Source organism: Chlorocebus sabaeus, chromosome 21 (assembly GCF_047675955.1).
Source record: "Chlorocebus sabaeus isolate Y175 chromosome 21, mChlSab1.0.hap1, whole genome shotgun sequence".
NCBI classification, from domain to species: Eukaryota; Metazoa; Chordata; class Mammalia; order Primates; family Cercopithecidae; genus Chlorocebus; species Chlorocebus sabaeus.
This window is the reverse complement of record NC_132924.1, coordinates 116,105,233-116,127,375: the sequence shown is the minus strand read 5'-3', so window position 1 is coordinate 116,127,375 and position 22,143 is coordinate 116,105,233. Positions and strand designations below refer to the sequence as shown.

Sequence of the window (22,143 nt, the reverse complement as noted above, 5' to 3'; positions counted from 1 at the left end):
GGAGCACTGCACATCAGAACACTTTAAAAACAGGCCAGCCTGCTCAGGCACTTGGTGTCCACCTCAGGGTCATAAGTGGGCAGAGAGAGTGCCCTTCCCAGGGCATCCAGGCAGGTGCAGGGAGGAGCAGAGCTTGTGGAAAGCATGTGAGTGAGGGAGACCGGAGAGGCTCCGGGGGTGGGGTGAAGTGGAGCTAGGTCTTGCCAACTCCATCTTCAATAAAGTCATTTTCGGATCCCTGCCCAGCTCCCCTTCTGCATCTCTGCGGTGCCACCTGCCTGCCCCACCCCTCTGTTCCTTGTTCGAGGCCTCACCACACCGAACTTGCAAATTCCCTTCTTTCCCTTTAATGAGGAGGGGCTGGTGGAGAGGCGGAGGACCAGGGAATGCAGCCATCGGGAGGGCTGGGTTTGCTGTGGGGCATCTCTCACAGAGGCTGTTGGAGCCCGGCTCACATCCCACATGTCCCTTCTCGGACCCGTGTCCAGGCCTGAGTCACGGGCATCATCATTTCCCGGCACGCTGCCTCGCCTCAGACCTCCACGGAGCCCTGCTGCCTCAGGTGTTGCTGAAGGAGCTGGATGTGGTGCAGCAGCTTCTTCTGGTGGCCAGCCAGGGTGATGCCCAGGGCAGGCAGGTCTCTGGTTGGGAGGGAGGGGATCAATTCTGGGCCAGCTTCTCCGAGATCCCCAGTACGACCCCCAGCCAGCGGCCCAGAGCATTCGCCCCCCACCCCACCACTCCCTGCTTACTCCAGGCTGAGCTGAGCCACACCACTGAAGGTACAGAGGCCAAACTTGGAGAAGTTGTCCTGGTAGCACTCCAGTCCAATGGCTGAAAGCCAGGCCTGGGGTGAGTCCAGACAAGGAAAGTCCAGGGCCACAGGGGTCAGAAGGGCCTGGGAAGGCCTAAGAGGGGAGGGGCAAGCAGGGTCAAGGTCTCTTCATCTTAGCCCCTCTCCTCAGTTTTCTTTAGGTTTGCATCTACCCTCCCTGGCTTTCCCAGACTCTAGCCCCAAGCTCCAGACCTTTCCCCTGGGTCTCCGCCAGCCTGCAGGGTATCCGGCTTGCGGATCATCTTGTCAAATGCAGCCACCAGCTGGTCAAAATGAGGCCGCCGGGCACGGTCCTTCTGCCAAGTGTCCAACATAAGTAGATGTAATCCAGGAGGACAGCCTGGAGGTGGGGGCAGCCGGAACTCCTGCTCTATTGCATTTAGTACCTGGGGGTCAGAGGAAGACTATGATGATGGGAAGTTTTGTTAGTAGAGGGAAGTACTTTGTTGGGTAAGAGGGTGGGCTGGAATCTGGTGGAACATGAGGAGAAGGAACTCAAATATATGGAATCCAAGAGCCATGAGATCTTAGAATACAAATGGTGTAGAGAATGGAGGTCCTAGAATGTTCCAACCAGAGAGGGATCGGGGTGGGAAATCAGCAGTGTCTAGGTCAGTGCTTACCTCCTGTTCACTCATGTCCCAGTAAGGCCGTTCTCCATAACTCATCACTTCCCACATGAGTATCCCAAAGCTCCAGACGTCACTGGATGCTGTATGCTTTCCATGTGCAATGACCTCTGGGGCTGCCCAGCGAAGCAAACAACTTGGGCCCTGAGGGGTAAAGTCAAAAGCAAATAGTAATAATCATAGCAATAGTCACGTTTATTGAGCAACTACTATGTGCTCAGATATGTCAAGGGTTTTACATCAAGCATCTCATTTAATCATCATAACAACCCTCTAAGGTGGATGATATCATCTCCATTTCACAGAAGCAGAAGCAATAGTCACGTTTATTGAGCAACTACTATGTGCTCAGATATGTTAAGGGTTTTACATCAAGCATTTCATTTAATCCTCATAACAACCCTCCAAGGTGGATGATACTATCTCCATTTCACAGAAGCAGAAGGTGAGGCTTAGAGAAAGTGAACTTGTCCAAGGTCACAGAGCCGGAGAGGAGAGTGTTCAGAATTTGTACACAGCTGTGCTGACTCTGGAGTCTCTGTAATCTCCACAGTGGGGGAAGGACAGGGGGTAGTTCTAGATTGTTGCAGGTCTCCTCCCCTCCCTCATCCCCTTTCTTTGTCTCGGTCCCTGAGGTCACCTAGGCTTTCATCTCCCCCATCACACAGGAGAGCCTCCCTCCTTTCAGGGACTATGACATCCCAGCTGAGGTGCCCACCCCGGATTCCGGCTCACCACCCCCCCAACCCAGCACCTGCTGGGGCATGCCACAGGCCCCAGGCTGTGCCCCCAAGGCTGTGCTCTCACCTGAGGACTGTGGCCAAGACGGGCCACCTTGCACACCAAGTGGCTATTTACCAGCACGCTGTGGGCAGAGAGCGAGCGATGGACGAAGGCAAAGCTGGACAGGTACTGCATGGCAGCAGCCACTCCCCGCTGCATGGCCACCAGCTGCAGGCTGCTGAACTGGCCCTCCCGCTGCTGAGGGGCAGGGGCAGGGGGCAGAGGTCAGTGACTGGAGACAGGGAGACCTCGTCATACTGCACAGCAGACAACAGCATGAGAGGGGGAGGGTGTGGAATCAGAAAATGGCCTGGGAAGGAAGGACAGAGACCATGGAAGGTGGGGTGGTAAGGAGCAAAGATATGGGACCCTGTCTCCTGGAAGCTTTCCTGGACCCCAGGACCCTCCTCCTTCACCCAGGCTGGACTGACCCTGAGGAAGCTGTCCAGGGGGCCAAGCTCCATGAACTCCGTCAACACCATCAGGGGTCGGCTCTTGGTGACCACACCCTCCAGCCGCAGGATGTTGGGGTGCTGGAACTGACCCAGCACCGCAGCCCGCCCCAGGAAGGTCATCTGCAGGCTTTCGGCACCCCCGGCCCACAGGGCCTGGATGGCCACAGTCTGCTCCCTCCGTCCCCGTGGCTGCAGGCGGCCCCGGCGCACTTCGCCGAAAGAGCCTGGGAGAATAGGTGTAGGTTGGGGTGGGGATCAAGGCTCACAGCGTCCTGCTATGTTTGATGGGACTCTGGCCAGGGGAGGCCACGAGGGAGCCCCGTTGCTCTGATCCCTGCCTTGCCCCTGCTGTACCTGTCCCAATGACCTCCTCAATCTTGATATAGGCAGGATCGATCTCCCGGGCAAGTTCTCGGATGGCCTGGCAGGGGTCCTCGTAGGTGGAGGGGTCGATGTAATACTTCACCCCAGGTCCTGGAGGAGTGTGGAGTACGTTCTGAGTGTGTTGTGCAAGGCAGGGCTGGCCACACACCCCAGACATGCCCACTTACCTCCAGAAGATTGTGCCAACGAGCTCCCCCAATCCTGGGGGGATCCAGCCTTCCCTGCCATGTGCCCCACCCGTGTGTTCCCCAGCCCCACCCATTTCTTCTCCTCATCCCCACCTGGGCTGCTGTATTGCTGCAGCTGCTCCGTATACCCAGTCCCACGCCGCTTCCTGAGGGCCAAAACGGTGACCGGGGATGACGCTCCCATTTCCATCCCCTCGCTGCCCCCTTGTCACCCTCACAGACTGCTCTTTAGTCGGTCTGTGGAGGGGGACACCAGTCTGGCCCTCCTGCCCGCCTCCACGTGGGGCTCAGTGCAGGGGCTGGCTGATGGGAGGAGCACCCGTGTGGGGTTTCTGCTGGGGGCTCCAGACTTGGCAGGACTTGAGGTTTGGCTGTGGAGTTAATGGCGCTGGGCAGAGTTGGGCAGGGGTGGGGACTCACCGCTGGAAGACGACCGCCAGCACGGTGATGGCTGCCAGCAGGAGGAAGGCCAAGGCCCCCAGGATGGAGCCAATCACCAAGGAGAGTCTCTCCGGAAGCTGGGAGGACAGCTCCCCTGGGGGACCAGCCGACAGCGTCACAGGTGGGCCAGGTGGCTCATAGGTGCTTGTTCATGTGCCCAGGCATGCACATATACCACAGGCACACACAACACGCATGCACGTGCCGCAAACCTTCCACATCCACACACAGGCACACACAACACACAAACACACACGCCCACAGCCCTCCCACATCCACACACAGGGACACACACAACACACACACACACACACGCCCACAGCCCTCCCACATCCACACACAGGGACACACACAACACACACACGCTCACAGCCCTCCCACATCCACACACAGGCACACACACAACACACACATGCCCACAGCCCTCCCACATCCACACACAGGCACACACAACACACACACACCCACAGCCCTCCCACATCCACACACAGGCACACACAACACACACACACACGCCCACAGTCCTCCCACATCCACACACAGGCACACACACACACACACACGCCCACAGCCCTCCCACATCCACACACAGGGACACACACAACACACACACACGCCCACAGCCCTCCTACATCCACACACAGGGACACACACAACACACACACACACGCCCACAGCCCTCCCACATCCACACACAGGCACACACACAACACACACACGCCCACAGCCCTCCCACATCCACACGCAGCATGCATACATACCCCTACAACTCCCTACCTCCCCGAGTAGCCCCTGGGTCAGCTGCTGAGCAAAAGGCACTCTCCTTTCCCACAGAACTTCTGGTTGGAAAGCACTGGGCCAGGGTTCAAGGCCGGATAGTCCCTGGGCCTCTCCTCACTACCCACTCGGGCCTTCACCTGCCCATCCGGCTCCCCACCCCCGCTCACCTTGAGGAAGCGTCTGGAAATAGACCTTGCCCCCGTAGGGGCCGTGGCCGGCAGCAGTCCGGGCCCGCACCTGGAAACCATAGATGTGGCCAGGGCTCAGCTGTGTCACGGTGGCAGTGTTGGTCTCGCTGGTCAAGGTGAAGGAGTGGGATTCGTCTTCTGCCTGGGGGTAACAGCCACTCACTCCCTGCCTGGCCTCCTCTTGTCCCTGCTTCTGCCCCTAAGGCCCCCAGCCACCCTCCCTGGTTGACAGGGCTCTCAGACACATGCCCAGTGCTGCAGGCTTCTGGGCACCTCTCCTGGCCCATTCAGCCTCTGGCTCCCACCGTGGGGACTGTGAGCTCCTGCCGGCCCTGCTGCGGACCCCCCACTCCTCCTGCGCACCTGGTCGCCTCTGGCCCCCACTGTGGGGACTGTGAGGTCCTGCCAGCCCTGCTGCGGACCCCCCACTTCTCCTGCGCACCTGGTCATAGTAGCGGAGCTGATAGTCCAAGATGTTCCCATTGGTCTGGTCGGGCTGTGGCCAGGACACTGTGATGCTGTTGGATGCCCGGCTCACCTGGTGCACCACAGGGACTGCAGAGGGCACTAGAGTGCAAAAGGAAAATTATTAGGGGGATAGGAGTCACTGGGAGCAGGATCAGCCTTGAGGGGAGGGCGGCAGGGGTGGACCAGGTTAGAGAACAGGAGTAGGGAAGGGGGCTCAAAGGACCAGAGGCAGGGGATCCCAAAGGCCAAGGAAAAGGGCTCACCTTCATGGCTGGTGCTGACATTGATAGCTGCAGCCTGAGGAGGGTCAGGGCTGAGCTCAGACACCCCATTGACAGCCTGCACCTCTAAGATGTAGGGTACATGTGCTCGGAGCCCCCCCACTAACACTCGGCTCTCAGTCAGGCCTCTCTGGCGAGGGTCAAAGTGGACCTCATCCCTGCAGCGGCGACAAGTGCCCCCACCACCGCTGGCAGGCTCCTGGCGGCCTTCACACTCCTTGCACACGACGTTGAAGAGCAGGTCCCCTCGACCCCCCAGCTCCCGAGGCAGGCGCCAGTGTAGCATGAGTGCTGAGCCTTGCACCTCAAACCAAAGCTCCTGGGGAGCCGATGGAGGACCTGGGGGGCCGGAAGATGTGGCAGTCCAAGGGCCATGAGGGCAGGAGTCATGGGGGTGATTGAGGAAGGAAGGAGCCAGGTGAGGGTGGGTGGCCCAGAGGGGAGGAGACAGAAGAGCATGGGGTGGTGGTAGCCCAGAAAGGCAGGATGTGGGCCCAGGGGAGAATGGGTCAGGGAGAGAAAAGGTTGGGGACAAGGAGGGGAGGAAGCCAAGAAAACAGGGGAAAAACAAGTCACTCCAAATGCAAAGATCCCCCAGTGTTGCCTGCTCCCCGAACTTCTGGCCCCTCTCCCAGTCTCTTTCCCATTGCAGGGCTGGGTGAGGAACTCACCAGTGCAGGGGGCCTCTGGTGGGTCAGAACTGGCCCGGTAGAAGCCCTCCAGGCAGGGGCAAACTGGGGCTGCTGGATTGGGAGCATGGCTGCGGGCAGGGCATGGTGAGCAGGGAACATTCCCAGCAGAAGCCTTATAGAGCCCCCGTGGGCAGGCTGAGGAGGCAGAGAGGAGAGTGGGGGCATCACACTCGCTCTGTCCACCCATCCTGAGCTCCCAACACACAGCAGGCAGTTATTCTCGCAGCCTTCTCTTCCCCAGAGCTGGTTCTCCTTTTCTTCCAAGACTGAACCCCACCCTGTCTTCCCTCAGGCAGAGATTTCCTCTGCCATTTGCTGGGACAGAATTGCATTTCCATGGATGGAGAAAGTGAGGTGCCGTGGGGGCTACAGACAGGCCCAGTGCCAGATGTGGGTGTTCCCGGCTTATTGCATAAGCTCCCTCTGCGGAGGCTGCTGCTGCAGTCATTCTCCCTAGCTGCCATCCACTGCCTTCCTCTACCTGCGTCCCTGTCACCTGGCCCTGCGAGGCAGGGACCCTCCCAACAGAAGGGCGAATGGGAACCAAAGGACTCCATTCCATAGTAACCCTGGAGCTGGAGCTAAACTCCTTTTGGTCTCCATCACTTCTCAGGCCTGGAGACTTAGGAGAAGGCAGTTGCCGTGAAAGGCTCCAGAAGATTCCAGAAATTTCAGATGAGTGGGTGATAGCAAGTTTGAGTGCTTTAAGAAATAAAATTAGGGAAAATAGGGGTCCTTTCCTAAGATGGCTTATTCCTGACCTTTTGCAGATGAAATGAATTTTGGGGTGTTCAGAAGAGGAGTTCAAAGGCTGCGAGTGTGTGGGAGGTGTCAGGCAAGTGCAAGAGGAGTAGGGTCTCACCTTGGCAGGCCTTGTCTCCTCGTGCTGGTTGGTGTCCAGGCTGGCACAGGCAGCCCCCGACAGCTACCATCCACTTGCCCTCCCCGTTGCAGTGCAGCCTCGGGGGACTGCCTCCTGCCTGGCCCCCTACTCCATCCTCCTCTGGCTCTGCATGAGCCACACAGGTGCCCACAGCTGCCACCAGGGAGGCCCCCCCAGCCCCACTGGCCTTCGTCTCTGGAAAGGAGGCAAAGGATCGGAGCACGGCAGGGCAGGTGTAGGAGAAGAGCCTGACAGCTACCAGGGCCAGGCAGGCCCCCGTGTCCTGGAAGGCCACGTAGAAGCCACGTTGGGTGAGAGGCCCAAAGCTCCGCTCTTTGACGTTCAGCTGCAGTCCAGCCCGCTGCCCAGCCCCGTGGGGTCCCACAGCCCACGCTGCAGAGGAAGAAGAGGAGGAGGAGGAGGGAAAGCTCTCGTCTGCTGCAATGGTGTCCACCTTGGTCCAGCGTTTGAGGTGCCAGGAGGAAACGCTGTCGGGGCTGTCGGGCTCCTCAGCCTGGCGGTAGTAAAGGGTGAAGGTCTCCCGGCAGGTGCCGCCGCTCACGCCCAGGCTGGAGCATGCCCGCACAGAGAAGTGGAGTCGAATGTGCGCCCTCTGGGCCCCGCGCCGCTCCACAAAGTGTGTCTGCAACCAATTGTCCTGCCCGGTGCCTGGAGGGGCCCCTGCCACATGACATGCCTCAAAGGTCCGAGTCAGGCGTCGCTGGTCGTCCAGAACACTCACCTCGTCCCACTGCAGGAAGGGGCAGGAGAAGCTTTAGGGGCTCCTGGCTTAAGCAAGGCTAGGTAGAGGGTATAGGGAAGGGGACATATCTATTCCACTGGGACTTAAAATTAATGACAAGCAAAGCAGATAGGGGATATCTTGAAATCTTGGTGCTCTAGAGGGAGGGATCCTTTTCCCATAATCCTCAGCCAGGGTTTCCTTCATGAATTCCACTCTTCAGGGAACAGGGAGGGGCAGGGACAAGGGATTCAGGTTCAGAATGGGAGTGGCACTCACCCCCCCTGGTGGGTAGGTGAGCCAGCCAATCTCAGATGTCTCTCCAGTGGTGTCCAGCAATACCTCTGCCCAGAAATAAGAGGGGCACACAGTGGCCAAGCCTCCAGCCAGCACTGCCAGCCCGTACTCTACTCCCACCGGCAACAAAAGAATGCCCCGCCCGGGCCCATGTCTTTGCCAGCAGGAGCACCACTGTCCGTCAGGGTCCGTTCTCTGACAAATCTGATGTGGGTCTTCATTATCCTCACCAGGCCTTTCCATTTATTGATGTCTTCACTCTTATCTACCTTTTCTGAATCTTTCCCACTTCCCCCTTGCACTGGGTCTCTATGGCAGGTCAGGTTTCTCCTGTCTCCCCTCCCTCTTACCTTCCAGAGCCAGAACTGAAGACACCAGGAGCAGCACCCATAGGCTACAAACCATGCCCGCCACTCTGTTCTCTAACTGAGCAGCCCCTTCAGTTGCCATGGGGCATCTTCAGGGCGTCCACCATCGCCCCAGCCACCACCCTGCTCCTGGGTGGGGCTGCAGCTTTTGCAAGACTCTCAGCGTGTACAGCTAAGCTTGTTCCTGAGGAGACACACAAGACCAGAAGAGGCAGATGGGAGGAAAGCGTTTCTTCATATACAGCCCAGGCTCCAAAAGTTGTGTCTCCTCCTACAGCTCTCAAATCGTCCCAGCACCCACCATGGGACAGAAGCCAGGTTGCGTACTGCCTCTCCTGAGCCTGTGCACATTTGGCCATCTTGGAGTGTTCATGCCTACTCCCTGTGTGACCCTGTCTCTGTGTTCATTTCTCACAGCTCTCTCTCCTAGAAGTGGAGCAGAGGGTGTTTCTGGGTCAATCTTACCTTTTTTTTTTTTTTCTTCCTGTAAGGGGTTATTCCAGTTCTTTCTCTTCATTTACTCTCCTCCCTTCCTCCAACAGCCACCCTGTATTGGAAGTTATAAGATTTTCATTAAAGGCAGCTGGTTAAGAAGCTGCTCCATCCTATGGACACATGAATTGAATCCTCACAACACTGCCCCACCCCCGATGGACCTGGATGCTCTAGAAATTTCAGAGGGGCAGTGAAGCAGTGAAGCGGCAGGGACACAGGAAGATGGCTGTGGGGTATGATGGGAGGGAAGGGACCAGAATAAATGCAGAAAGAACACAGGCATGAAGATTCACTCTGATAAATGAGACAGTGCAGGGAGGGGCAGAGCTAAGGAGGTCTGGCATACACTTTGTGAACAAAGATCCTCGTACCCCAAGGGGTGCATGTTTTCCTAGAGCTTACCGAAGAATAACCTTATGGCTTTAACATATGAAAAGATGCTTCTTGTTTGCTCACATTTAAAGGAAATCATGTTAAAACCACAGCAACAGGCCCTTTGTTATAGAAGGAATATTTGTGTCCCCACCCCCCATTCATATGTTGAAATCCTAACTCCCAAGGTGATGGTATTAGGAGGTGGGGCCTTTGGGAGGTAATTAGGTCGTGAGGGTGGAGCCCTCACTAATCATGAGATTAGTGCCCAGATGAAAGAGACCCCAAAGGGCTTTCTCACCCTTTTTCTGCCATTGGAGGACACAACAAAGAAGAGCGTAGTCTGAAACCTAGAAGAGAGGCTTCGCCAGGAACTGACCATGCTGGTACCCTGATCTTGGACTTCCCAGCATCCAGACTGTGAGAAAGATATTTCTATTGTGTATAAGCTACTTGGTCTATTGCACTTTGTTATGGCAGCCACAGTTGCCTAAGACACCATTTTTACCATGTTGGAGAAGGTGCGGGAAATAGGTTCTCTTGTACATACTCTGCTTGAGTCCAAATTGGAATATTCTCTTGGGAGGACAATTGGGTAATATCTTCCTAGCAGCTACACTGTAAGAATGTGTCCTTCAGGTACTGTACACGTGTATGGGTTTGCGCAGATGTTTGAACAAAGACATTAATTGTAAATTGTTTATAAGAGAAAAGGCTGTAAACTAACTGTTCATCAATTGGAAGATGGTTAAAAATTATGGTACATCCTTAGAAAGAAATGTGGGCAACTGTTTATGCACTGATATGAAAATTGTTTCCAAGTGAAAGTGGGACGATGGAGAACAGTGCAAAGTAAGCTCTCCTTTGTTAAGAAGGATATATACACATACATATGTATGGAAGGATATCTATGGAAGAGCATCCAAAACCTGTGAAAAAGGCAAAGGAAGTGGACTGAGACCCAGCGCAAGAGAGGCTTACTTTCATCGTATTCTCTTTAATTGCATCCGTTTAAATTTTTGCATTCTTAAACTCTTGCATGTGTATTATTATTTCAACTAAATCATTAAAATTTTATTTAAAACTATAGGATAATAACTGTTTAGTAAAGTTAATCAAAATAGTGCTCATACCTTCATAATGCCTTCTCAGAACTGTGTTGTAAGCTACCTCTTATATAAAACCCTCCTGTGCCTTCAGAAGGCACACCACTAAGCTCACGAGCAAATGAACGGAAAGAATAGCTACCTCCAGTATCACAATGAAGACAAACAGCCTTGGCACCTCCTTTGCTTGTTGATCTAGAGATTGGTGGTTCTCTATCTCTCCTTGTGTCTGAGTCTCAGAAGTCTGTGAATTGGGTGGACTAGAGCACTATAATCCCTTTATTTCTGTGAAGAAAAAAAAGAGACATGTTGCCCAGATTGCTCAAAAGACATAGAACTGAGAGGAAAAAAAAAAAAGTCAATTAGAAGAGAAGTTGTGATTGGTTTTTCCTGGATATATATGGCCTTGGGATTGTTGAAAACTATCATAAAACTAAAATCAAACTATGAAACTTTAATTGTGACATATATGAAAATTGTAATTTGATTCCTACTGATTTTTTTCTGGTATTGTGGGCTGTGCTCTCCATGAAGTTATCATGGAGAGACACCATTTCTACATACGTGTGGGCTGATGTAGAGTAGGCACCTGCCAACTAGCCCCTGAAACTCACCTTTTATACATCTTCAACCCTATTTGTGAAATAGAGAGTTCAATTTACAGCCTATGGAGACAAGGAGCATTTCCATATGGCAAACTGCTCTTAAGTAATGTTCTTTGCAAAAATGTCTGAAATGCTACTAGGGTCCTTCACAGATGAAATAAATGCTTTGGAGAGGAACGGGGAGGTCATGAAGTAAAAAGTATGCATAGCTATTAAATTCTGTAGCCTTGGCACCATCACCAATGGCTGCTTAATAAATATCCTAAAGTAATTTATGTTGTAAGTGCATCCCCCCAAACTCTCAGTGGCTTAATTTGGAGACGTGCTTGACACACTGAAGCAAACCAGAGTCACGGAGTCCTAAGAAATACTGTTAACAGGGAAAGAAAATGCCAGCAGCAGGTTTTTAAACAATGAAGGCTATTTTACCATTCGCCCAGAAGTTATTCTTTAAAATAGTCTCTTTCTTTCACTCAGAACATGGATGGATTCTGTAATCTGTACAAAGAAGAAATTGTAAGCCCTGTGTCTTCTCAAGCTTACAACTAGACAAATAATCATGAAGAAAGAACAATAAATATTTTGGAAATATTTCAATGAATTATTTTGAAAGACAGCCAAGCACGATAGAAAAGATGCGCTGCAGATAATATCAGCTGTCCAATATGGAACACTTTGGAAGATGAATAGCAAGATATTTGCTTTGATGACCCGAACTACAAGGAACACAGTCACTTGTGGTTGCAATAGGGCGTGCTTGCATAGCCTTAGCATGCCTCGTAATGACAACACGAAGCTGGCCTCCCTCCCGAAGATCCAAAAAAGAGCAAAAGCAATTATGAAACATGCATATTAAGGCCGCTGAGCTTCTGCCATCAAGAAACAGCATAAAGCAAAGAAGAAAATGGAGACACTGCCTGTGGATGGCCACTTCAGCAATTTTTTGAAATTTTACTAAGAACAAAGATAGTCATCAAAAAGAAATGGTTCAGGATCTTAAAGTACCCAGTAGGATACTTCTAATGTTTGATGAGGACCTCTTTTAGATTCAGATCCAGAAGACTGAAGGTTATAAATACATTTTTTCAGAGAAAAAAAAATTGTTGCTGAGTCAGACTAGGAAGTTAGGTGAGTTCTTGCTTATCGAACAAACCAGAAAAATTCAAGACTTTTAATTTTAATATATAAAAAGAATATGGGTGTGTCCCTGTCGCAGGAATCCAAATAAAGAAAAAGGAAGCTTTATTAAGATATGGAATAAATTGCTGTCAGCAAATTCATACCACTGCAGATTCTTTTGAAGCCAATTTCAAAGGCAGAAACATAAGTGACAAGAACACGGCTGCTCCACATGCCTGGAATGCTAAGTAAGCAGGACTCAGAACTTGATTTTTCAAAGTGTCTTCAATGCTTGTGGGCATGGAGCATCTTCTGCATTTGGTCCAGGAGAGCATCCCAGGAACAGGCCAGTACATCTCTCCTGCCACAGAGATGGGAAGCAGCCTCTGCAAGTAGAGGCCCCTTTCTCCTATCTCACAGCCTGCTTGAGAATCCTCTCTCCTCCAACTTACAAAAGGAACTGGTCAGTATTTAGAAACTCTCTAACACAAGAATGTGCAAAAGAACCTATCTCCTTTAGAAAAACATTCACATTTCAGATGTGTATAAGGTTTTAAAAATATAAAACCAGAAGCAGCAGAAATGTGAATATAAAATAATGGTGGAGAAAATGAGACTGATGAGACAAAGTTTCAGGTAACAAAAATTTCAGTCTATGACTTAATAATATTTTCTCAGCTTCTTTTATAGATATATCACTTAATATCTTTTTGATACAGTGGAGACAATAGATCCACAAACCTGCTACATCTCTTTGGTTTACAAAAATAAGACCATTTCTTAGGTATCAAGGTTGTGTTTTGTTTTCAGAAACTGGCAAAAATTAAAGATTTGTGGAATCATAGCTTACAAAGCATAGTTTACGAGTTATGTTGCTATAAAAATGAGGGATTTCACTTTGGGAGGCCGAGGCGGGTGGATCACAAGGTCAGGAGATCGAAACCATCCTGGCTAACATGGTGAAACTCCGTCTCTACTAAAAATACAAAAAAAAAAAAAAAAAAATTAGCCGGGCGTGGCGGCGTGCACCTGTAGTCCCAGTTGCTGGGGAGGCTGAGGCAGGAGAATGGCATGAACCCGGGAGGCGGAGGTTGCAGTGAGCTGAGATGGCGCCACTGTACTCCCGCCTGGGCGACAGAGTGAGACTCTGTCTCAAAGAAAAGAAAAGAAAGATTTAAAAGTAAATTACATTGGTAAATTGGCAAGAATTTTAAAAATTAACCATGCTCCAATGAAATGCTAAATATGATACTTTCATGAGCAAATCAAGCTTACTTAATATAGTTTGTGTACCTCAATCCACAAAGTGAATTTTTAAAGATTAAATAATGTAAGCCAAATAAGCTTGGAGGAAGGTAGGCAGAAGACATATTAGGCCATTAAAATGGGTTACTGTGGGAGGTAGAAATGAAGGATTGTAGGTGGGGGCAATAATTTTGTCTTATACATAATTCAATTATTTTTCTTGTTACAGTAAGCATACCTTATTTTTATAATTAATGTAAAATCTCATAATTAAAATCTAAACAAAAAAGAAAAATATTTGTAAAACCTAGACAAATAAGCATACGTTTACATTTTATTCACTCCCCACACCTTTTTCCTTCTATGTTTCAAAATATTCAGAAATGTTCATCTATAAGAAGAAGGTAGAGGTGGAGATACAGTAGGAGCTGAGAATGAATGAGTGAAATAATGCCAACAAGAAAAGCAAAATAATTGTTATCTCTGGCTGGTCTTTAAGCTTCTCTCCCAAGAAGTTCAAAGTGTCCCGCTGCTGACATCATGCATGCTTCTCTTTGACGATGTCAAGCAAAGGGATGAGGCTATGAAGGGACAGAGGGGAACCCAGGGGACTTTCCGCTGGGAACACATAGTAAAGGGCATGGCCCCAAAGCGAGCCCAGACAGGAACAATTTAGTGAGACAAAGCAGGCTGCAGAGTCCAGTAGGGGCAGAACAGTCTCGAGGGCAAAGGGGCTCGAGGTTTTATGTCTGGTGTGGTTGCTGGGCTGGTCCTTACACCTGTGAGCCACCAAGTCTGTGTGGGAGGGGTCAGTACCACAGGCCCTGTCCCCCATCCTGTTTCACAGCTGTTAAACGCCCAGGAAATTCCAGTATAATCCTTGCTCAGTTTAATGCTGAAGCCTCTATCCTTTAATCTCCACCTTGGAGATCTCTTCGTGCTCTGGCCTCCTGCCTTGAGAAGGATCCCAACATCAGGCTTTATGGAGGCATCCAGGACAGACAGTGAGGAGGTGGCTGTCCTCCGGCTCTTCTATCCCCTGCTTCCCTGGCTGCAGAAGCCAATTTGGAGATTACCTAGTAGAGGACAGTCCTGTGTCCCTGGAGGCCTCCAGCCCCTTAGAATGTACCCCAGAGCACTGTGACTCAGACAACTGTGCCTCCCACTCCCAGGCTGTGGAGCTGGGGGAGGCTTTTAAGATGCAGGCAGTGTCTAGGTCTAGCCAGACAGCCACTTAGAATGAGCCACTCTGTGCACTGACGGGGACATGCGTGGCTCCGGAAAAGAGCATAAGGGAGGGTGTTGGGGCAGGAGGCAAATGTGCCTGAGAGATGAGTAAGTGGAAGGTTGTGGAAGAAAGCCCCTGAGTGCCAGGAGTAGCACCTGCGTCAGCAGTGCCTGAAGATGTGTCTACCTGGCGGAGTGTGTAAGGAAATGTGTATGAGGTGAGGTGGGCGGGAGCAGATGCTGTCTGTGTAGAGGAGGGTTGTTGCTTTCCTGTGGCAGAAGATGCACATCAGTGCTGGTTCCGGAGTGGTTCTATGGGCTCTTGTTCCTCACCTTGGGCCCTGCTCTACCCTCAGTCTGGCTGTGAGTTGCTCTTGGCCCCAGGAGGTGCTTCTGCAGAAACACCTGGGGATGGGCGGGGGGGGGGGGGGATGGGGTGGGGGGTGGGTAAAGAAAGGGAAACCTGAGGCTTCCCAAACCCTCCAGAACCTGCCACCCTCCTTCACCTAGAGTGGGGAGTGGGGTGGGAACTCAGGGTCTAAGGCCCAGGCTCAGGACAGGGTGATAGCAGAACAGCCGTCCTGGAAGGAGGATCCTGCCTTTCCCACGCTCAGCCCATCCCAGCCTGTTGCTGCCCAGCATTCTGGTAACTCAGCGTCATTGCCAGCCATCTTCTTGCACCCTGAATGGAGTAACAGACTCCGAACAAGTCCTCCTTCTGAGGCCACCAGGTAAGTACGTAGGCACCCCCACCCTAATCTTCCTTTGAGAAAAAAGGCCCATTGCCCTGAAAAAGCCAAGTGGCCCCACTGAGCAGCACTCAGAAGCCTCAATGCTCCAACATTACTTGGGCAGCTTCTGTGGTCTACTAACAGCCCCACACAGCTCCCTCCCACTAGTCTCTCAGCTCAGGACCAGCATCTTCCCTCCTAGAGCCTCAGTCAAGTTCCCCCCGCGGGTGGAGGACCTGGGTTAACTGATTGGGAACAGGCCCAGCCGCTCCGATCCATGGGCACTGCCAGGGACATTACAACATTGCTATGCTGGGTCCATGCCAGCTCCCCCAGGGATGGGAGGAGAGAGAGTGCCAGACGGCCAAGATCGGTGGGTGGGGGTGTGGGGCAAGCAGGGCCAAGCACCCAGATGGAGGGAGCAGAGGGAGGGTGGAGCTGGGGCAGGAGCACGCAATAGACTTTGGTTGCACGTTGGGGGTGATGGCTGGGCAGCAGGAACCAAGCATTCCTTCCACCTCCAAGGCTTAACTGTGGTCATGGGGCTGGGAGTGGGGAGCAGGGGACAGGTGTGTGGTCAGCCTCCTGACTCCTCCCAGCTCCAAGGGGATTGGAGTGATGCCACTGGAGTCAGAGGGGTAGCAATCCTGTTCCAAGCTTGGAGCTTAGTCTCTGCGAGGACCCTCCCAGATTAGGACTCCCAAGCCAGAGCCAGAGGACAATGTCTGGGAACGCAACTGGGGGGTCCTAACAGCAAGGGTAATGGGGTGTCAATGATGCCTGGTCAGAGTGGAGTGAGAGGGGAGCAGTCAGGTTGACCGTTTCCTCACCCTTCATGAACCCCACACTGGCCTTGAGGAAGGATCCTCAGTACTCCCCCAGGAAGCCACCTAGGGGCTGGGGAGCCCCTCTACTCTTGCAAATCTTAATTCATCTGTCCCCAAGCATACTGTCCCCGAATCCCACAACCCCGTCTGCTAACCCCCGCGGGCTCACCTTCCCGTTGGCCGCAGTCTCTGCAGGTCTGCGCCCCCCGAGGCCTCGCAGTGCAGCGGGGCTCCTCGAGCTCGCACGGTGCCACCCGCGTCTTCTCCAGTCCGGGGACCCCGTTGCACCCGGTCCGAGTCTGTTCGTCTCCGCGAGTCCCTGGGATTCCGGGGTGGACCTGAGGCCAGCGGCAGGGGCTACTCCAAAGGTGGGGCACCGGGAGACCCTGGGGGCCCGCGTCGCGATCGCCGTCGCCAAGCTGGGTCCCGGGTCCCGCGCCGCCCGCTGCTCTAGAGCCGCGGCTGGAGCGAGCGCAGCCCGGCCCGCCCCCTCCTCGTCGCCTCCCAGGCCGGCCCGGCCCGCCCCTTCAGCTCCTTTGGCCGCCTTCCCACTCCTCTCTTCCGGGGAGCCGAGCCCGCCCTCCCGGCCTAGGCGATGAGTGCGCGGCGCCCGCTCCTCCGCCCAGGCGCGCGGGGGAGACGCGGGGCGCGCCCGGGGCCCCGCCTGTGCGCCGGGAAGGGGGCGGCCTCCTCCCGCGGGTCTGGGCCAGGAGGATCGCACGCGTGGGGCTCCTGCAGGAAGTGGGAAGGGAAGAGGCTGTCTGTAAAGCCCCCGGGCTCAGGCTCGGGCTCGGGTCGGACACCCGCGGAGCGAAGCGCAACTGGCGGACCGTAGCAGTTCAGGGCAGGGCAGAGCCCCGCACACACCCCCTCGCACCTCCCTCCTCTTCGGCTTTAACTCTAGGAACTAAAACAGTGGGGCTCCTACTCAGCTTTGAACTAAGGTGGGCGTGAGCTGAGCAAGAGAGAAGGAAGGAAAAGCAGGGGGTGGAGGGAAAGACAAACTGAGAAATCTGGGAGAGTACTGGCGGTGGTGGGGGGAGCCCAGGCAGCGGGAGAGGGGGGCGTCTGGCTATGAACGCGTCGCTGTGCTAGCCTGGAACTCTTCTCTCTTTTCGTGTCTGAATCTTGGTCAACGTTGGGGCTTCTGAGTCGAATCTCCCTCCATCCACCCTCCCCAAGGGGCCGGGCAGTCGGGTTGAAAAGGGGAAGTGCTGCTGTGTGCCTGGCTCTGACATGGCTTGGGCAAGTCGCTGCACCTCTGGGTGCCTCCTCCCTCGCCCGCGCTCCGGAGAGAACCTCCCTGCGGTGAGGAGGGGCGGTGCAAGGTGCTCTCAGCTGGCGCCTGGAGGCAGGGTTGAGGAACCGTGGGGGCGCCACGAGGAAAAATGTTTCCGCCCACCTCTAACCCCTTCTCTAGCCGAGGACGGGAATTTGGGGTCTATTGTTTGGGTCCTACAGAGCTGGGCTGGGGCTTTCCCACGAAGTGTTGCTACCACCTGCTGGTTTTTCCAGGGAACACAAGCAGCCGGTGCAATTCCCTTTGCCCCCTTTTCTCCCCGTATCGCCCTGTCCCATCTTGCTCTCCTGCTTCTTTGATTTATTCAAAGACATGTTTATTAAAGCACTAGCTGCAAATGGGCTGATCAAAAGTGGTACTTAAAGAGCATTCAGAAGCCGAAGAAAATTGTGAAAGAGATCTATGAGCCAACAAACACAATAAACAAAACAATGAAACTCAGTAAGAGTCACCTGGGAGAGACAAACAGGCTTTAATGAATGGACTGAATAAGTGATAGAAAGATAAAGGCTACCGAACAAGTTCCCACTTGGCCAGGGGGTTGTTCACTCTTAATATCAGGAGTCAATAAATAAGCCTGATAGTATTTAATGCTTCTGCATGTGAACGTCATTAATAATTCCACTTGTACTGACGTTCTGCTTTATCTTGTTTCTTCCCTTTGCCCTGAAACTCAGTGGTGGAGGGGTTCCTTCATTTTCTGATTAGTTATCTCCAAGACTTTCAAAGACTTCTGCAAAGAAACGGAACTTGCATTGTACGTGGAATTATGTGACTCGTACATTAACATGCCTGATGGCTAGACATCTATGGTTATACTGAAAACTTAAAAAAAGACACATAACTAGATTTTGTTAAAATAAAAATACGGACAAAACCAAACCGTAGTTGTTACTTGATAAAACCCAGAAATTCCTGTAGTAATTTGCAACATGTCTTATATTGACATACAGTAAAAATACCTGCATTCTTTTCTATTGCATGATATACCTCATATTAGGTGACTATAATATGAAATGAAGTTTTTGCTGCTCAAGGCTTATGTAATTAGTTATATTTGTCTTGTTAATAACATTTGAGAGGCATCTAGTTTTCAAAGGAAGTGCCATTGTACTCAGGAAGCAAAGAGATTTAAATTTGTGATTAGTCAGCTTTGCATCCTAAATACCTATATCTTATCAAAGCAAGTTTTAATGGTAGGTGGACAGCATAGAATGCCTTGTTAAAGTATGCTGCAACCTGCAGCTATTAAAAAGCAAAGTAATGAATTCCTTTTTAAAGTTTAATGTAGGTTTTTTGCTATAATTTGTTTGGTGCCTGGGACACTCCAGGTGCTTGGAAGTGTTATAGAATGAATCAATAAAAAATAATATTTAAACTTTTTCTCTGTGGCTGGGCACGGTGGCTGATGCCTGTAATCCCAGCACTTTGGGAGGCTGAGGCGAGAGGATCACTTGAAGTCAGGAGTTTGAGACCAACCTGGCCAACATGGTGAAACCTCATCTCTACTAAACAATACAAAAATTAGCCAGGCGTGGCGATGCGCGCCTATAGTCCCAGATACTCAGGTGGCCAACGTGGGAGAATCGCTTGAACCTGGGAGGCGGAGGTTGCAGGGAGCCAAGATTGTCCTACCGCACTCTAGCCTGGGCAACAGAGTGAGACCCTGTTTCTTTCTCTCTCTGTGTGTGTGTGTGTGTGTGTATATATATATACACACACACATATATATATATTTTGACGTTCTGTGCTAATGGGCAGGACCTAAAAAGTTTGTGGCTCATAGAATTCATCATTTCTGGCACACACAATCTATTATGTAAATTTGGAGCCAAAAGGAACTGCTGAGTAGAAAACTCCAGGTGAGATAGAAAGGCTCCTAGATTGGTTCTGCCTCATTTTTTTCTGAGTTTTTGCCTCCTTCTTGGGCTTTTCTCGCTCCCCTAGGATGTGCAATTTTCTTCTTCCTTATTTCCCCTTAGAACAGCTAATGTAAGCTGATGTTGTCATAAACAAAGGGCTTTACAAGTAATTTCACTGATAAGAATTCTAGTAAAAAGCCATAAAGGAGTCTCCTGAGTCCCTGATCTCTTATTCCAAAACATTAGTTATAGCTCCTGATGCATGACCTTACAGGGCTCAGGCCCTTCACTGAACTGTCTTGAGGCTTTGTGGCCTCCAGGTGCAGTTGTACTTCCTAAAAGCTGGAGTCTAGTCTCCAAACACTTTACCAATGGAAGTATTAAATGCCTATTTGTACAACTAAAGCTTTTATTGTTTTCTGTTCAGAAACTTCTAGGGTGTTCAAAAATTCTCCTATGTTACTGGTTTGTTTGAAAGTGAAACCTAGATTGCAACTGATTTGTAGACCAAGGGTAATGGATACCCTTCATGGTGGTATTAAAGTTTACCCATCATAGTCTTATACTTTGATATTACTTTAACCATGCAATAATAAAAAAAGGTATTCAGAGATATTAGTGCCTCCAAGACAAAGAGGATGGCTCTTCTCTCAGTTAGGGGTTGACTTCAGCTATGTGTAACAGAAAAGTTGTACAACAGTGGTTTAAACAAATTAGATAACACAGAAATACTACGAAGGCCCCAAGTCAACAAGACTCCAACTTTAGGATGAGGGCTTGTTCTCAGATTGTCAACATTTTAGCCAGAGCTCCAACTACAAGGTCTCCAAATTTCAGGCAAGAAAAAGAAGGGAACAGGATTAAAGTGCTACATCCAGCTGAGTTAGCACTGTTCACAGAACCTTTCTGGAAGATCCATTCAGTGACTTCATATGTCTTACTGGCCAGGACAGTGTCACATGACCACCCCTACCTGCTTGAAACCTGCAAAATACATGCTGCACAAAATAAAATTAAAGCTGTTAAACATAAGAGAGGAAGAAAGAGAGAGTATTAGCCAGGGAACCAGCAGCCTCTGCCACAAATGAAACAAAATGATCACAGTAATCTACATTTTTCCCTGCAATCAACAAAGATTTCCATCTCCTTTTTATAGGATATACTTGCTGGTATTTTCCTCCAGACCATTGTCTTTACATAGGTTTAATTCTCAAAGATGGCTCCCAGGAAGTTAGTGGAGTGAAGCGAAATGCCAGGAGTGTCTTCTTTCTAAAATAACTGTGACACGATCTCCAAAGGAAAATAAATCCTTTGCAGTTACCCATACAGACAATAGGACTTGAAAACATTCTAGATTTTAATAAGATTTTGGGCAGTCCTCAGATGCAGAGCAGAAGTGATCAACACTCCACACCATTCTCTGCTCCTTTCCTGGTTTGTGTCTTCTCCATTCAGGTGCATATAAGAGATGGGATGATCTATGACGTGGAGCAGATGGCCCCCTGGTCGGCTCTTCCAGTAGAATGCAGTCTATTTCCGGAGCTCCGCCTCCAGATAGTGCTCTCTGAAAACATTTGCATTTCCTAAACTGCAAGGGTGGCCTGCGTTTCTACAAGATCTGCCTTCTACTTGTAGATGTGGCTGACACATTTCCTGGTTCCCATATTCTCTTGTCTTTAGTATACGTCTCTCTCCACATTCAAATGGATTCTGAGAATCTATCCCATCAGAACTTAAAGCACCACCAACAAAGTGGAACTAGTCAACAACAAGAATCAGTAAACAGCAACGACAACACTTGAGATCGTTTAAAAATCTGAAACAAAGTAGAAAAGGAATGAAGATGTAAGAGTTCAAAGAAAAAGTCTTCACTTTATATTCTTAATGAGTTAAAAGCAGATGTGGAAGCTGTATTAAAAGGTTGAGATAAAAAGGGATGGGGACAGGGGAAGAAAAACGTAACAGGTGGGGTGTGGTGGCTCATGCCTGTAATCCCAGCACTTTGGGAAGCTGAGGTGGGTAGATCACCTGAATTCAGGAGTTCGAGACCAGCCTGGCCAACATGGTGAAACCCTGTCTGTACTAAAAATATGAAAATTAGCCAGGGAATTCTAAACTTAAATTTAGAATTTAAATCAAATTCCCTGGCATGGCCCTTTCTTCTTTGTCTTGCTTTGAAATAAACATGAACATTGTGTTGTTTGTCTATCAATGCCAGAAAAAATCTTAGTGGCTGAAAACAACATTTACTTATTATCTTACAATTCCAAAGGCCAAAAGTCAGAGGTGGACCTCCGTGGGCTAAAATCCATGTACTGGTAGGGCTGTGTTCCTTTTGGAGTCACTAAGGAGGGTCTGTTTCCTAGCTTTTCCCAGTGTGGTTCTTGGAAGCCACCGTATTCCTTAGTTTGAGGTCTTCTCCTTTATCTTCGAATCCAGCAACATCGGCTAAGTCCTTCTGCTGCTGTTCCTCTCACTCTCTTCTTCCGCTTTTTTTTTTTTTTTGAGACGAAGTCTCACTCTGTAGCCCAGGCTGGAGTACAGTGGAAAGATCTTGGCTCATTGCAAGCTCCGCCTCCCGGGTTCACGCCATTCTCCTGCTTCAGCCTCCCGAGTAGCTGGGACTACAGGCGCCCGCCACCACGCCCGGCTAAATTTTGGTATTTTTAGTGGAGACGGGGTTTCACGGTGTTAGCCAGGATGGTCTCGATCTGCTGACCTCGTGATCCGCCCGCCTTGGCCTCCCAAAGTGCTGGGATTACAGGCGTGAGCCATTGCGCCCGGCCTCTTCTTCCGCTTTTAAAAACTTCTGTGATTATGTCGGGCTGGCCGGGATAATC

At 51.0% G+C, this 22,143-nt stretch overlaps 1 protein-coding gene across 4 annotated transcripts; it reads right to left on the bottom strand.

Annotated features, from left to right (window-relative positions):
* Window positions 1-234: 234 nt before the first annotated feature.
* EPHB6 (EPH receptor B6) lies at window positions 235-17,465 on the bottom strand. 4 transcript variants are annotated; one of them, XM_037991186.2, is made up of 19 exons: window positions 16,311-17,465; window positions 10,530-10,672; window positions 8,880-8,961; window positions 8,397-8,598; window positions 8,029-8,093; window positions 6,987-7,758; window positions 6,104-6,259; window positions 5,415-5,771; window positions 5,126-5,250; window positions 4,663-4,825; window positions 3,695-3,809; window positions 3,368-3,420; window positions 3,057-3,176; window positions 2,679-2,926; window positions 2,272-2,445; window positions 1,459-1,608; window positions 1,028-1,221; window positions 753-908; window positions 235-641 (listed from the first exon to the last, which is right to left on the bottom strand). In XM_037991186.2, the coding sequence occupies exons 4-19, from the start codon at window positions 8,494-8,496 to the stop codon at window positions 533-535; spliced, it is 3,057 nt and encodes a 1,018-aa protein (XP_037847114.1). In that variant the 5' UTR covers window positions 8,497-8,598; window positions 8,880-8,961; window positions 10,530-10,672; window positions 16,311-17,465; the 3' UTR covers window positions 235-532. The 4 variants fall into 4 exon arrangements, with proteins under 4 accessions (XP_037847114.1, XP_007981402.2, XP_072865549.1 ...); XM_007983211.3 differs by lacking the exon at window positions 10,530-10,672; XM_073009448.1 differs by lacking the exons at window positions 10,530-10,672; window positions 16,311-17,465 and adding an exon at window positions 9,583-10,484.
* Window positions 17,466-22,143: the final 4,678 nt, after the last annotated feature.

Excerpts from the sequence above, each read along its gene's own strand:
- EPHB6 (XM_037991186.2), bottom strand. The coding sequence starts at position 8,496 with ATGGCAACTGAAGGGGCTGCTCAGTTAGAGAACAGAGTGGCGGGCATG. Across the intron at positions 5,772-6,103 it reads ACCAGAGGCCCCCTGCACTG|GTCCTCCATCGGCTCCCCAG; the intron begins GTGAGTTCCTCA and ends CCGGCCCCCCAG. Across the intron at positions 5,251-5,414 it reads TGTCAGCACCAGCCATGAAG|TGCCCTCTGCAGTCCCTGTG; the intron begins GTGAGCCCTTTT and ends TTTGCACTCTAG.